At 42.0% G+C, this 16206-nt stretch overlaps 1 protein-coding gene across 6 annotated transcripts in view; it reads left to right on the top strand.

Moving 5' to 3' along the window:
• MAP3K4 (mitogen-activated protein kinase kinase kinase 4) overlaps positions 1-16000 on the top strand; it is a 126129-nt gene extending 110129 nt beyond the window's left edge. For 5 of the 6 annotated variants that reach the window (XM_038001184.2, XM_008007749.3, XM_008007750.3 and 2 more), the window contains 10 exons: positions 258-358; positions 1090-1170; positions 5338-5529; positions 6701-6771; positions 7550-7666; positions 8562-8721; positions 10637-10759; positions 11356-11462; positions 13804-13983; positions 15468-16000. In XM_038001184.2, coding sequence (XP_037857112.2) covers positions 258-358; positions 1090-1170; positions 5338-5529; positions 6701-6771; positions 7550-7666; positions 8562-8721; positions 10637-10759; positions 11356-11462; positions 13804-13983; positions 15468-15488 — 1153 coding nt within the window. In that variant the 3' untranslated portion in view covers positions 15489-16000. Of the gene's footprint in view, positions 1-257; positions 359-1089; positions 1171-5337; positions 5530-6700; positions 6772-7549; positions 7667-7757; positions 7849-8561; positions 8722-10636; positions 10760-11355; positions 11463-13803; positions 13984-15467 lie in introns of all 6 variants that reach the window. The other variant, XR_012094994.1, reaches the window with a different exon arrangement.
• Positions 16001-16206: the final 206 nt, after the last annotated feature.

Below are 16206 nucleotides of genomic sequence, written 5' to 3'. Positions count from 1 at the left end.
TCCAGAGGAGGGTCTCCACAGCAGCACTGTTCGCTTAGGGGGAAGATTCTAGTGGGTCTGTCCTGTGCATTTTCCGCTGCCCACTAGATGCCAGTAGCACCTTCCCAGAAGTGTCTAAGACATTGCTGGAGACAGAGTTGTTCCTGGCAGGCAGAGTTGCCCCCAGTTGAGAATTAGTTCCTCTAGAAAAATCTCACAGATCTTTCAATTTAAATTCTATTGAAGTGATAGCTCTATTGTTAAAAATATTAAAACAGGGGTTCCAGCGTCCCTGAAAATGATCGATTGGCTTCCATAGCTGCTGAATTGCAGTTTAGGTCCCTGAGTCGTCACTCAAGCCCCACGGAGGAACGAGACGGTGAGTGTTTTAAGGTGGTGGCTGCATTCACAATCAGCCTAATCACAACGAGCCTAATCATTTGTCCCAGTTCACCAGTTTCTGTTGTTAATGCCTTTATGAGGATTCCTTGAAGGTTCCTTTTTTTTGGTCCTTTCTAAAGGAATGAAGAGTAGGAAGCAGCAGAGCTTTCTGAGAAGACTTACTGCTGAGCATGTTGGCCTTTTAATACAGATGCCTTTTTAGCTTTGTTAGCATTGTATAGGTCTACTTTTGTTGCTTTAAAAATATTATTCTAGATATTTTAACTGTTGAATACTTTTATTCATTTAAAAAATACAGAAGTGACGCTGTGTTGGTTGATCATATGTAGAAATTTCATTTATAATGCAGCCCTCAGAAACCTTTGCTCAGGAACCACATTGCTGCTTCCATTGGAGCAGGGCTGGGGCTCCTGAAGCCGATATCTTGAACGAGGTCCCCAAGGAGTCCACTTTTTACACAGTATTCTGTTGACTGTTACTAGTGAAAAGATGAGTGTAGTTAAAATCCTGTAACCCCATTAACTTCTTAGTTGGTGCAATTTTTAGAATTGATTGCAAACATAGTTTCTCACACCAACACCAAACACACTAAAGATCAATAAACAGAAAGGACAGGTTGCTTTTAACCATTACCTTTCCTTTCAGTTGTTCTCAAATAAGCATATTTATTTTATAAATCTTAATTTGTATAAAAATAACTTCCTGCAGAACCAGCATATCCAAGAGGAGATTCAAGTGGGTCCACAAGAAGAAGTTGGGAACTTCGGACACTAATCAGCCAGAGTAAAGGTGAGAGGAGTGTTGAAGTTAAACAAACAAATAAACAAAAAAAAATGGTTACACATAAGGGGAGCAGTTTCGGGTAGAACTTGATTTAGCTTCTGAATTATTAGACCTCCTCCATTATTACTATTTTGTGATCTCACACCTCTGACATCACTTTCTATCATGTACTGTGTTTGTGTACATTTCCTATTTCTTGTAACAAACTACACGCTCCTTTGGGTCTCTAATATGTTTTACTCATCTTTATATTGTTAAAGCAACTTAGCATAACTTTTTGTCCATGGTAGAAATATAATAAACGTTTGTGAAATAGCCATTCATAAATTAGACACTGAGGAAAAGAACTTATCTTACAAAGCAGGTGATTATTAATCAAAAGAACAAATAGCAGAAAAATCACTGATCTGGTATTTAATGATGTATAAAATGCTTTCATGTCTTTTTTTGCACAACAATATTGAGCAACAGGCAAAATAGATGTTGTTCTCTTTTTATAAATGATAGTTTCTTAGCAGCCCAATAATTTGGCCAAGGTAGTCAATGACAGAGTGAGGACCAGAAGGCACTTCTCTCGAGTCCAGTGCACTCCACGGCAGCTTCCCTTTGACCTGTGTGCCACTGACCAGAAGAGTATTTGTCTTCCAAGGCCCAGAGATGTCTGGAAGGATTTTGTGGAGGGAGGAGACTGGGCTGGCCCTTTGAAGGGAAGACAGGTCTGCAGCAAGCCAGGAGGAAAGGAATAGAAGGAAGTGTACCCAGAGGCCTCGTGACTGCAGAGGAGAGCCACTGGGCCACAGATGCCAATGCAGGAGAAACCGGAGGGTGAAGGGAGATCAGATCATGGACAGCTGTCAGGACCGGCTAAGTAATGAAGGCTTTGCCCAGAGGTGGTGGGCAGCCCCAGAGGCTCTTGAGCAGCTGGTGTGTTTGGGATGTGGGAGGCTGGGGATGAGTAAGATGCTGAGATAGTATAGTCAGCTAGCCAGAATTGAGGAGCAGGTGGGCAGATTCGTTAGAATGCCGGTGCAGAAATTCTGTATAAATAATATGATTTTGGACTAACATGGGATTTAAAAGAGGTAATGGCAGCAAGAAACAACCGACAAGCCTGCTGACAGAGTAGGTGTGTGTCGAGGGTTCAAGTTGCGGAGTTTTCCTAGGCTTGAGCCTGGTGACAGGAAGCCAGTCTCTTCAGTGGCTCACATGTAATCAACAGTTCCCAAAGATACCAGGTCTTTGCCGTGTTTTTCAAATCAAGTACTTTGTGATCAAGTAAACTTGGGAACCACTTGGAATTTTGTTTCTCTTGTGAGAGTTACAGATCACATTGACATATTAAAGACAAATGGCTGGGCGCAGTGATTCACGCCTGTAATCCCAGCACTTTGGGAGGCCAAAGCAGGAGGATCACCTGAGGTCAGGAGTTCGAGACCAGCCTGACCAACATGGAGAAACCCCATCTCTACTAAGAATACAAAATTAGCCAGGCATGATGGCGCATGCCGGTAATCCCAGCTACTCGGGAGGCCAAGGCGGGAAAATTGCTTGAGCCCGGGAGGCAGAGGTTGCAGTGAGCCGAGATCACACCATCGCACCATTGCACCACTGCAGCAAGAGCAAAACTTTGTCTCAAAAAAAAAAAAAGGCCAGGCACAGTGGCTCACGCCTGTAATCCCAGCACTTTGGGAGGCTGAAGTGGGTGGATCACGAGGTCAAGAGGTCAAGACTATCCTGGCCAACATGGTGAAACCCCGTCTCTACTAAAAATACAAAAATTAGCTGGGCAGGGTGGCGGGCGCCTGTAGTCCCCAGCTACTCAGGAGGCTGAGGCAGAAGAATCTCTTGAACCTGGGAGGTGGAGGTTGCAGTGAGCCAAGATCATGCCACTGCACTCCAGCCTGGTGACAGAGGGAAACTCCATCTCAAAAAACCAAACAAACAAAAAAGGAATCTTGATAAATTTTTTTAAGCATTTCTCAGAAATATTTGACTGTGGAGCCCATGGCCTCACTGCTGTTAAAGTCTTGCCCATTGCTGGGTAGATTTGCTGTGTTGTATATTGAGGCGAAGGAAACAAATTTGGATCCATATTTTAAAGAAGTGATTGTAATAAGAAATTATAAATGGACCATTATAAATCTTTCAGAATTTCTCTTTTCAGATTAACCTTATAGTCATCCCAGCCTTCAAGGATCTCTTCATCTGAGCCAGAAAACTTAGGCTCTTGGGTAGCTAATTAGGATATGGTATGAAAAATGCTGTCATAGAGAACAGGACAAACCATAGTTTTCAAGTTGCGGGTTGTGAACCATTAGTGGGTTGTAAAATTTTAGTAGGAGTGATCGGCATTTTTTAAAAAAGAACAGGATGAAATCAGAATCACATGTAGTAAGGGTAATAGCTCACAGAACTGTTAAATGTGTAAAAAGTATTTCTTACTGTGAGTCATGATAAAACAAGTTGGAGAAATAGAGATACATTGCCTGATGGGAAAATGAGGAATAATGACCATAGCTAATATTAATTGAGTTTTACTGTGTTCCAGCCACTGGGCTAAATGCTTTACAGGTATTATTTCATGAAATCCTCACAGTAGGTCTGTGAGATTGGACTTTTTACCTTTATTTTACAGATTAGGTTTTTAATGTGTGAAGAAGTTAATTGCCTTGCCTATTGTCAAACACCTAGAAAATGACGAGGCCAGGATTTTATCCCGGGAATTTTGATTCTAGAACCCTTTTTCTGTACTCTTCCCAGAGAAGGGAAAATCCTTCTCATCAGAGATGGCTTCCTAGAAGAGGCATGGCATTTCAGCTGCACTGTGTGAGTAAGATTCACTCAACAGATGCTCAGGTATGAAGAAGATATTTTAGGCAGAGGAAAAGGTGTAAAAGTAAGGGAAGCGAAAAGGAGTTTGCTGTGTTCTGTAAGAGTCTTTCATTTTGGCTAGTTTGAAAACATAGAAAAGACAAACTGGGTCCAAATTCTGCAGGTAAAGTTTGCATATTTGGTTAGTAGGTAGTGGAGAACCATGAATTAAGTGTTTTTTTGTTTTTTGTTTTTGAGACTTGGTCTTACTCTGTCACCCATGCTGGAGTGCAGTGGCACAATCTTGGCTCACTGTGACCTCTACCTCCTGGGCACAAGGGATCCTCCCACCTCAGCCTCCCGAGTAGCTGGGACTACAGGCACGCACCACCATACCTGGCTAACTTTTGTATGTTTTTGTAGAGATGGGTGTCATGCGCGTCGATGTGAAGAGATCACTAAACAGGCTTTATCTGAGCAATAAAGCTTTTTAATCACGGGTGCAGGCGGGCTGAGTCCGAAGAGAGAGTCAGCGAAGGGAGATAAGGGTGGGGCTGTTTTATAGGATTTGGGTACGTAAAGGAAAATTACAGTCAAAGGGGATTTGTTCTTTGGCGGGCAGGAGTGGGGGTCGCAAGGTGCTCAGTGGGGGAACTTTTTGAGCCAGGATGAGCCAGGAGAAGGACTTTCACAAGGTAATGTCATCACTTAAGGCAAGGACTGGCCATTTTCCCTTCTTTTGTGGTGGAATGTCATCAGTTAAGGCAGGGGCAGGGCATTTTTACCTCTTTTGTGATTCTTCAGTTACTTCAGGCCATCTGGGCATATACGTGCAAGTCACAGGGGATGGGATGACTTGGCTTGGGCTCAGAGGCCTGACAATGGGGTTTTGCCATTTTTCCCAGGCTGGTCTTGAACCCCTAGGCTCAAGCAATCTGACCACCTCGCCTCCCAAAGTGCTGGGATTATAAGCATGAGTCACTGCTCCAGTGAATTAAATTTATGTAGGACAGTAACATGATCACATCTTATGTTTTAATAATATGGCAAACAAGAGCGTGGAATGGAGAGAGGAGAAACTAGAGGCATTTATATTACTGCAAGATTTTAGCCAACGTTCTTGGGAAAGGAAATCGTTTTTGTTTGACTAGCTTATATTTTATCTGTGTACTGTATAAGGGGTGGCATATGCTGGAATTAGTAGCGTTTGAAGAACTTTAATTCACCTGTGTATCTGAGTAGATAATAAGCTTTGCTGTAATGGAGTGCTAATATATATTGCTCTGTCGTTATTGGTTTCTCTTTTGGAAACTGACTTGATAACAGTGATTGGGACTAATGAGGTTTTGGTTCTCTCTGCAGATACTGCTTCTAAACTAGGACCCATAGAAGCTATCCAGAAGTCAGTCCGATTGTTTGAAGAAAAGAGGTACCGAGAAATGAGAAGAAAGAATATCATTGGTCAAGTTTGTGATACGCCTAAGTCCTATGATAACGTCATGCATGTTGGCTTGAGGAAGGTGACCTTCAAGTGGCAAAGAGGAAACAAAATCGGTAAGGAAATTAAGGAACGTGATGTCAAGATAGTCCCTGTTAGAAGTAGCAATAGTTACACTTCTTTAGGTTAAATCCTATAGAGTTGGCCCTTTTTTCTTGTAGATATAATAAATATGCATTGTTACCTTTTTGCAGAGTGGTCTGGATTTTGTTTAATTTGTAAAATGTATTCTAAGAGCAATACAAAAGAGATTTCTAAGTGGTTCATTACGTTGGATCGTTTTGCTTAATAACCCTGGAAGTTGCCAGTGGAGAGGCACCAAAAATTGACCCATTTGTTCTAGTCTCTCTCTCTCTCTCTGTACACACACAGACACACACACACACACACACACACAGAGGACATGATTTGAAGAGAGACTGGATACAAATGAGGACAAGACAGTCTTCTTTTCTAAAACATTGCCTCATTAATTAATTAATTTCCAGGTGGAATTGCTTCTTGTAAAATAACTAGTGATAAATTATGTGAGGGAAGAAGTCTTGTTGTGTTTCAGATCCTTTCCCCACTTAAATGTATTTATCTGTCACACATCTAGGTCTGAAGGGGGCAAACACAGTTGTATTAATAATATGGGACTTTGTCAGCCTGAGGAAACCTGGTGTTTCCTTAGAGCTATCAAGAAGGGCAAAAACCACTGAAAACAATCAAGTACTTTATAAATTGGATTAATTACTGTTACCAGTCTTGTTCAGGCACATATCCTCTTGCTTTAATGTCCCAGAAGGTATGTTAGGGGAATGTCTGCTCCCACACACTCCTGGACATGTGCCAGTGAGGTAGACAATGGCCAGGCTTAGTCCTGGCTGTTTTCTTCTGCTCCGAGCCCCAGCCAAGATCTCCTTGAGGGGTGTGAGGGCTCAGAAGTGTACACCAAGGCTGCTTTTATTGGTCATTTTGATGCTTCTCCTGGGATTTACCAAAGTTGGTTCTGCTCTATTTAAAGATACTTGTAGGTAAGACATATTAAAGAGATTGCCTAAAACTTTAGTTATCAGGGAACATTTAGAAAAATTTTGGATCTTGCAATAGTAAACTGCGGTAAACCTAATTATAAATATATAAATATACGTCCAAAATAATTGGACAGTATTATTGCAAGTTTAAGGAATGTAAAACAGCCTGCTGCAGTGGCTGGAAGTGGCAGCTTATTTGCGTTGTTCACAGGAGAAGGCCAGTACGGGAAGGTGTACACCTGCATCAGCGTCGACACCGGGGAGCTGATGGCCATGAAGGAGGTGAGTCACCTGGCTCCCTGGGGCCTTTGGGCCTGGCAGCTCTGGGTGATAGAAATTCCATAAAGACGCTGGTGGTGATTCAGTTCTCTGTGCATAGAGCTGTCTTCAGCACCAGCACTGCGACAGTCAGGACCAACCAGGCAGATGCACTGAGATAACATACACAGACAGTGAAGGGGCTTACGATTCCGGAGAGGGTAATAAGTCAAACAGTTCTAACTGCACAGGTGTGAGCAGTGCCTACGAGGGTGGCAGAGCTAAGTCTGATGAAGGCTTAGAGGAGATGATTAACAGTAGTGTCTCATGGGGGCACTTTGGGGGAGAAGGTAACAGTTATGATAAGCTTCAGAAACAACTGGCATTGAAACAGCTGGAGGTAGGACGGGGAAATGGCCAGGGAACCTGAAGTGGAAGCAGGACTCACTGCTGTCTGTGGAGACATCCGGTTTGACATAGAAGGAGAGGAGGAGCGGGGAAGGGAGGCTCCAGCGTCTTGAGCTTGCTGTGGAGCCGCTTCCTCCTCCACACGACGCTCCTCACTCCGCTCCCTCCCGGAGCAGAGCCTCTTCCTCCTCTGTGCCCGGGACCTGGCCGCACTTCTGTGACTTCACTCCAGCTTGGCTAGAAACTTCCTTTTTTCTTAATTTTTTGTTATTTTTAATTGACAGATCATGATTATATATATATTTATGGGGTGTAAAATGATGTTTCAATGTATGTGTATAATGTAGAGTGATTAAATCCGGCCAATTAACATATTCGTCACCTCACTTTACAGATTCGGTTTCAACCTAATGACCATAAGACTATCAAGGAAACTGCAGATGAATTAAAAATATTCGAAGGCATCAAACACCCCAATCTGGTTCGGTATTTTGGTGTGGAGCTCCATAGAGTAAGCCGACCCTAATGACACTCTTTGTGTGAGGAATCAGTGAGGGCACAGAATGGAGTCCTGTTCTACATCACAGGTCTTCTCATTTCAGAGCACAGTAACTTTGCCTAATTCTCAGGAAATCTCCATGAGTTACATCATTTCTGCCTTCTCTCTGAAACTAGAGGAGTTCTTCCTAAAATGTAAGTTGTAGACTGTAGTCATTAACCCGACATCATAAAGCACTGAAACCCATCCTGCCAGTCAGAAGATTCTTCTAAAACACCCCTTACACCACTTCTTGTGACTTTTTTTCCTTTTTTTTGCTGAACCACTGTTGAGTACACTGTTAAGTAATACTGGTTTTTCTCTTATATGTATTTAGGGAGCCATTGTGAAATGAGAGAAAATTCAAACCTCAAATTGAGTTTCCCCCTTGTGTTTAGAAATAAACACATCGAGGGAAAGAGGATAACTTGGAGCATCGTGGTGTAGAGCATGAGCTTCCAGGGGAAGTTGGAAATGGATCATTTTTAATGTTTTTACAAATTATGTTTTAAAAGGATGTGTTTCAGTACTTAATAATGTATTTGTAGGGACAGCCCTGTTGGTCCCTGTCTGAGATTATATAGCAGACTTAATTTCAGAGGATAATAGAAATTGATCCCCTGTGATTTGGAGATGTTCTTATCCCCAAGAGCTGTATAATTCCAGACAGAGGAGGCAGGCAGACACCTCTGTAGAGGACTTGGAAACGACTGTTGTGAGACACATTCAGTGCTCAGGATGGCAAGTGTAGTATACCGTTAGAAAGAACATTCCTTTGGGGTGTGGCCTAGGAAGTTTTCCAGATTTTTCACTAGCATACATGTAAAGAAAACCGTAAACACAGAGCTGCCCTTTATTCCTCCCGCAGGAAGAAATGTACATCTTCATGGAGTACTGCGATGAGGGGACATTAGAAGAGGTGTCAAGGCTGGGACTTCAGGAACATGTGATTAGGCTGTATTCAAAGCAGATCACCATTGCGATCAATGTCCTCCATGAGCATGGCATAGTCCACCGTGACATTAAAGGTAATCCCACACCCGCCTGGCTGCTGTGGGTTAGAGCCACTGGTACCCAGCACGTGGGAGGGACTCTGAAGACATGCGTCCCATTCCCACATATGATTTCTCTAGATGGAAATACCTTCCATTGAAATATGCCTCCGTAAGGATCCTGTTTTCAGAAGCAAGGTAGAACCCATGTCTCTACCCAGGAGTCCACTCTGTCTGTTCAACACTGCTTTTAGAGAAATCTGTTTTCCCAAAATGAAGTTTGCTATTTTTGTAGGCCGATTTGGCATAGCCCATGTAGTTACCAGACATTCGTGATCAAAGCAACCTTTTTTCTTCTCGTATCAGGATTCTTGCCTATTTATATATGAAAATCATGAATATGTAAACCGACAGTAAATCAGATCAGAAATACACATAGAAATTTGAGGCTACGTTTTTGAGACAAGAATGGGGTTTACACAGACGTTGAAATCGAGTTCTGCTGAAGATTAATTTGGCCACACTGATGGATTAAAAGTGCTTTTCTCATAGCACGGGGGGAATAGCTGTGCTTCTGTCTCAGAATGGTCACCGTGGCATTTGCTTTAACCACACCATGCCCCTCCCCTTCACCTTTGTATTTGCAAGTCTTAAGGATAATTAAAATGGGGAAGTATTTTTGTGCCTAATTGGCCCTAGGCTGAAGAGTTTCATTCTGTCCTGTAGTCTAAGGCTAACCTAAACACATTCACTGAGGAACCGACCTGACTTCTGACCAGGGACAAGACCTAGTGTAGGGGCTGTTTTGGACGACACCAGTCTGCTTTGGTCTGGGTGTAAGAATTGTTTGTGCTCTGTAATGTGGCTCACCCTGAATCACCCAGCGTATGCCAGTCTTGCTGGTGGCCTGCCTGTCCACTACCTTGCCTTGGTGTCTCGGCTCATTCTGGTGTTGGCTTAATTGGCTCTTTATCAGGCTATGGCATTGCCCATTTCTAGTCATTCTGCCATAGACACCACCCTCAGTCTGTTCACTGTTACAAAATGGTGTCTTCATGTTTTATTCCGTGGCAGGAAGAGACTCCCTTAGAATCTGAACCAAGTCAGCTCACTGATATCCTTATCGAATGCTTTCTAGTTCAGCATGACTAAGAAGGTACAGATGTAGAATCGTTCAAGAAGATCAAGCTGCCCTTGTATTCAGTTGTGGGGAGCATCAGCTCTGGGAGCACTGATTTATGAGGATTCGCTGTTGATCTCAGCTCGTCAGATGGCTGCTTGTCTACTCCATTGGCTCTGTGTTGTTGCTTTTTGAAGGCGGTACCACAGGACACGATGCCAGAGATAGCATGACTTAGTTGGAGCAGTAATGTCTTATAGCCTAGAGCAAAAAGCCAAGCTGTCCTGAGAGATGAACAGTATCCCCAAACTCTAACTAGACTACAAGTGAAGCATATATATTGCTTGTAGGAATATTTGAAACTTGCGGAACAGTTTTCAGTCACAAACAAATCCAAGGGCCTCAGCTGGGAATCTGAAAAACTGCAGTGTGTGTGCAGCCCTCATCTATATGTCGCTTCCTGTTTCAGATGCTGCTGATTGCACACATCTCTAATTCTCCAGACTGCCACCACAAGCATTTGTGTTTTGTATGCGATTTCTTTTTAAGTATCTCTGTGGGTTATTAATGTTAGAATGTATGCATGTATTTCAGTTCAGAATTTATTGGTCAAGGCTACCTGCACTGCTGTTAAAATTTTGTTGTTTTGTATTAACATTTGTGAATGAATAAGGCTTACAAATCTTTCTGTGATTACACTTTGTAAGTCAAGTTTCATAAGCCTTTCTGTTGTTCAGTTTGTGAATGAACTTCCTGGTAGTTTAGATTACCATGTAACCTTGCCCACATTGTGTTTCAGAGGCTGCGTGACAACTGCTTGTTTCTTTTTAGGTGCCAATATCTTCCTTACCTCATCTGGATTAATCAAACTGGGAGATTTTGGATGCTCAGTAAAGCTCAAAAACAATGCCCAGACCATGCCTGGTGAAGTGAACAGCACCCTGGGGACAGCAGGTAGGGACCAGCTTGGTTGTTCTTTGCACTCTGACTTCATGCAGCATGCTTGGGACCTGCATGTTCCCTTCACCTTTCTTTGTCAGTAGAGATGGAAGAGCAGGTAAAGGTGTTCAGTCGTGAGAAGGGCTGCTTCCTCACACACTTGGGCTCTCACCCAAGATTGGTAAATTAAATGACTCATTTTAGGTTACAGGAGAGAGGAAAGCCTCTTTTTCTCACCAGAAAAACTCTTTTGTTGCTTGCATTGTCTTTCTTAAAGCCGTTGTAGTCTGAGCAACACTGTGGTTCAGTGGTGATGGTTTGTTTTGATCACTTAGTACCAGGAAATTTTGCCTCCTCTTTTGCAGGTTAAATTTTCCATTTTCATTGTGCATACAATTAATTTGAAAATATGTATATTCAAACATTGTCTTTTAAAAGAGAATTTGTCCCTTTAAAAAGTTCATTCAGCAGATTGAACTAAGTTTTTGATGTTTCCTATTACTTAATGCATGAAAATAATATTGCACAACATTAATTTATTGCTTGGCTCTATTAATACATGGTGATATGTTTATAACCCATTACTCTCAACATATCTGTGACTTTTAAAGCATACATGGCACCTGAAGTCATCACTCGTGCCAAAGGAGAAGGCCATGGGCGTGCGGCCGACATCTGGAGTCTGGGGTGTGTTGTCATAGAGATGGTGACTGGCAAGGTAAGTGGAGCCCCCACACCTGGCGGAGGAACTTCAGAAGGGCACTGTGCATTGACAGAACAGTAGTTAATGGATTGATTATTCATTACAAACAGTGTAGACACTAAATAGTGAACATTATTAGAGACAAAAATCTTATCCATCGAAAGAAACAATAAGATTAAGACAAATGACAAACCAGGAAACAAATATTTGTAAGCTATCCGCCACAGAGAACTCTTAGGAGTGAATTTAAGAAGCATAAACCTCTCATTAAAATACAGGGAAGCAAGCAGTTACAAAAAGCAACATTAATAAGTTGGAAACATGTCCACACAAAAACCTGCACGTGAATGTTTACGGCAGCGTTATTCATAATTACCAAAACTTGGAAGCAACCAGCATGTTCTTCAATAGGTAAATGAATCAACTGTGTCATATTCATACAAAGGAATATTACTGTGCGATAAAAAGAAACATGCTATCGAGCCACAAAAAGACCTGGAGGAACCGTAAATGCATGTGGCTAAGTGACAAAAGATGCCAGTCTGAAAGGCCTGCACTCTGAGCGATTCCATCTAATGACATTTAGGAAGAGGCAAAACCACAGGGACAGTAGAAAGATGAGTGGTTGCCAGGGACTGGGGGAACAGAGAGACGAACAGGACGGAACTTTTACCTACTCTGTAGGATACAGTGATGATAGATACATGTCAGTATGTGAATGTCCAAACCTGTAGAATGTGCGACAGAATGAACCCTGACGTAAACTGTGGACTTCAGTTAACAATAGTGCATTCACAGTGGTTCATCAGTTCTAAAAAATGGAGCACACTAACACGAGATATACATAGTAGAGGAAACTGTGGGACAGAGAGGGATATGGGAACTCTCTGTACCTTCTAGTTAATTTTTCTGTAAACCCAAAACTGCTCTAAAATGATTATTAACAAAAGAAAGCATGAAAAGATGACAACCTCATTAACCAGAATTATATATTTAAAAGTGAAATCTTTTTACTTAGCATATGAGTGACTCTTTTTTTTTTTTTGAGATGGAGTCTCGCTGTGTTGCCCAGGCTGGAGTGCAGTGACGTGATCTCGGCTCACTGCAACCTCCACCTCCTGGGTTCAAGCGATTCTCCTGCCTCACCCTCCCAAGTAGCTGGGATTACAGGCATGTGCCACCACGCCTGGCTAAGTTTTGTACTTTGGTAGAGACAGGGTTTCATTGTGTTGGCCAGGCTGGTCTCAAACTCCTGACCTCATAATCCACCCGCCTCAGCCTCCCAAAGTGCTGAGTGACATTTTTAAAGATTGAGAATTCTCACTTTAAGAGTATATAAAGAAACAGACATGTTTTGGACAGAAATTCCATGTGGTGGGGCTGCTCTGGAGATGTTTCCAGTCTCTATCAAAATTTTAAATGTGCACAGCACTTAAACCAAGAAGTTTTCTGCTTCTGAAAATGTATCTTGTGATAATATTAATGAGCAATTATACAAATGTATAAAGATGCACGTACTGCATTATGTGTAGCTTACTGTACACATACACTATTATAGCAAAAAAGTTAGAGACCTTTGTTCCTAATTTAAATTTAGTGTTAAGTTACTAGTAGGAAATCATTTAATTATAATGTAGCTATGCCTTGCAACTGCTGAAAGAGATCACATATAAGTGCTCAATAAATATTAGCTAACATTATTTCTATTAGCATTAAAATAGAAAGGTGGTGGTTGTGATATCTGTGTTATTCCAGTAAAGCCACATATGAAAGAACAGTTTCTCATATTGAAGAATACATATTGGCAATAACGAAACAATATTTTAGAAATTAGAATGCCATACACATTTAGTTCCTTCCCCTATGAATCTCATTTTTCATAGGATCATAATGAAATAAGCTTTGCACTAATGGAATTTTTATTTTTCAATAAGGTAGCATATTAACCATCCCTCTAAGAGAATTGGGTTTTGTAGACTTTTTTATATCATTTTATATATTACATTTTTTAGTTGCATGATGATGGTTTCTAGATAATGTTGGACTAAATTGTGCACCCCAAATGGAGTAGGCAAACTATGCTGGCCACCTGTTTTATAAATAAAGTTTTGTTGCAACAGTTATACCATTTACATGTTGTCCATAGCTGCTACCATGCTGCCGTGACATAACTGAATAGTTGTGATAGAGATCATATGGCCTGTCAACCTGAAAAATTGTTCGGCCCTTTTAGTAAAAATTTGCTGTCCCCTAATACATATATTAATTATGAGATGCTTAAAAAGAGACTGAACATTTGCATTGTTTGTGGCTATATAATATTAAAATCTGATTTTTTTAAAAACATCTTTTTTAGAGGCCTTGGCATGAGTATGAGCACAACTTTCAAATTATGTATAAAGTGGGGATGGGACATAAGCCACCAATCCCTGAAAGATTAAGCCCTGAAGGCAAGGACTTCCTTTCTCACTGCCTGGAGAGTGACCCAAAGATGAGATGGACCGCCAGCCAGCTCCTCGACCATTCGTTTGTCAAGGTTTGGCAGATGACTGGATAGTCTTTTTCATGTTGAAGTGTTTAAGTTGTTTTGCATCCAGACGTTAATGAAGGTTTGAAACTTTAAAGTAGCTATATCTGAAGTGGAAAGGAACTAAATGTATTATTATGCCAGGGATTTTTGTATGTGTTTTTTCATTTGGAAAATGTTCATTGAGGTTCTTCTACTTGATCTCTTTTGATGGTGCATTTGAGATACACTAGAGACAGTAAAATGGAATTTTCAATGGGACGGGATGAAAGAGTTTCCACTCAAGAGTGTGTAGTCTACTTGGAGGGTCAAGACAGTAATGACCATCATTGCCCTAAGAGCTGTGATAATGCTAGGTAAGGTTACTCAGAAGAGGAATTTAATTAAGTCAGCCACTCTCAGTTCTTTTTTCTCTAGAATGAGGTGCTAGAGGTCAGAAGTGGGGGAGCAAAGTAAAGAAGCTTGGAAACACTCACCCTTCAGAGGAGTGGGATGGTCACAGAGCCCTGTGTAGGTAGATCCTGGTGAACACAGGATGTGGAAAAGGGCAGGAAGATAAGGCTGGAACAGTAACCAGGAGCAACATGAAGGAGTTTCCATTTTATTATAAACAAAAATGATGACATAGTGTTTTAGAAAGATCACTCTAGAGGCAAAGGAATTGAGAAGGTTCTGATACAGCCAAGGGGTTGGGAGAGGGCGTTCCAGGTGAGTGATCAGTGGCATTTAAGAGTTAGAGTGCCGTGACTGACCCCTGATTGGATGTGAAAGGTGAGTGAGGGGAGGAGTCTAGGGTGGCTCCCAGGTTTCTGTTTGTGTCCATTTGCCAGAGTAGAGAAAGAAGCAGTTGGGTGAGGGGTGGGTCCAGAGGTGGTGGGTCCTCTTTGGTGGATGAAGCCTGGGGTACGTTTGGAACGTCTGCTTGGAGATTTCAGATGGGCATTTGGATATCTGGGGCTGGCACTCGAGGGATTTGGGGTAGGGCACAGGTGTGGGAGACAGAAGTATTGCTGGGAGGGTCCACAGAGGACAAGGGGATGAAAACAGCCCTGGAGAAAAAAGCCTCGCAAGACCCCTGCAGGAGAGCCCCTGGGAAAGGAAAGGAAGGGGCGGAAGAGTGGGGTGATGCTCTTCTTGGTAAGTGGGAGTAAGGGGCAAGCAACTGGACCAGCTATGGAGATGTTAGGGATTTGTAATTAAGTAACAATGTATGTCTTCGTTGTAAAGTGCCTAACAATTTGTATTGACCTGAGAGTTCACATACGCATTTTAGAAAATGCTTTCATTAGTCAATTCCCAGGCTTAACTTTAGAGCAGTAACTTACCTTTGCCATTGTTCATTACATTTCTTAAGCCTTTCCCTCTGTGCCCAGCACAGTGCTGGGAACATCAGGATGAGTGGATGGGGCCTTCCCCGTAAGGCTCACACTGTGTGTATGCACAAGTACACACCTGCCTCTGCAAGGGCTCAGCTCTGTCCTGCTTCCTCACAGGTTTGCACAGATGAAGAATGAAGCCTAGTAGAATATGGACTTGGAAAATTCTCTTAATCACTACTGTATGTAATATTTACATAAAGACTGTGCTGAGAAGCAGTATAAGCCTTTTTAACCTTCCAAGACTGAAGACTGCACAGGTGACACGCGTCACTTCTCCTGCTGCTCCTGTTTGTCTGATGTGGCAAAAGGCTCTCTGGAGGGCTGGTGGCCACGAGGTTAAAGAAGCTGCATGTTAAGTGCCATTACTACTGTACACGGACCATCGCCTCTGTCTCCTCCGTGTCTCGTGTGACTGAGAACCGTGACATCAGCGTAGTGTTTTGACCTTTCTAGGTTCAAAAGAAGTTGTAGTGTTATCAGGCGTCCTATACCTTGTTTTTAATCTCCTGTTTGTTGAGTGCACTGACTGTGAAACCTTTTACCTTTTTTGTTGTTGGCAAGCTGCAGGTTTGTAATGCAAAGGCTGATTACTGAAATTTAAGAAAAAGGTTCTTTTTTCAATAAATGGTTTATTTTAGGAAAGCTCAGTTATATTCTCTTTTAATGGTTAACAGCTTATGAGGCAACCCAGTATGATTCAGAAGTCTGTCATTTTCACTTACCTGTTCCTGAAAAGGAGGAGCACAATCGTGTGTGCTAAAGGTGGTCACTGGGTTCGGCGTCCCTTTAGGATTGCCTCGCTGAAAAGCAAAGGAAATAAGTGAAGCAATACTAATGATGTAGGGTGGTTCTT

The sequence above is a fragment of the Chlorocebus sabaeus genome, chromosome 13, assembly GCF_047675955.1.
Source record: "Chlorocebus sabaeus isolate Y175 chromosome 13, mChlSab1.0.hap1, whole genome shotgun sequence".
In the NCBI taxonomy this organism is placed as follows: Eukaryota; Metazoa; Chordata; class Mammalia; order Primates; family Cercopithecidae; genus Chlorocebus; species Chlorocebus sabaeus.
Note: the sequence above shows the minus strand (reverse complement) of the source record. Positions and strands in the feature narration are given on the sequence as shown.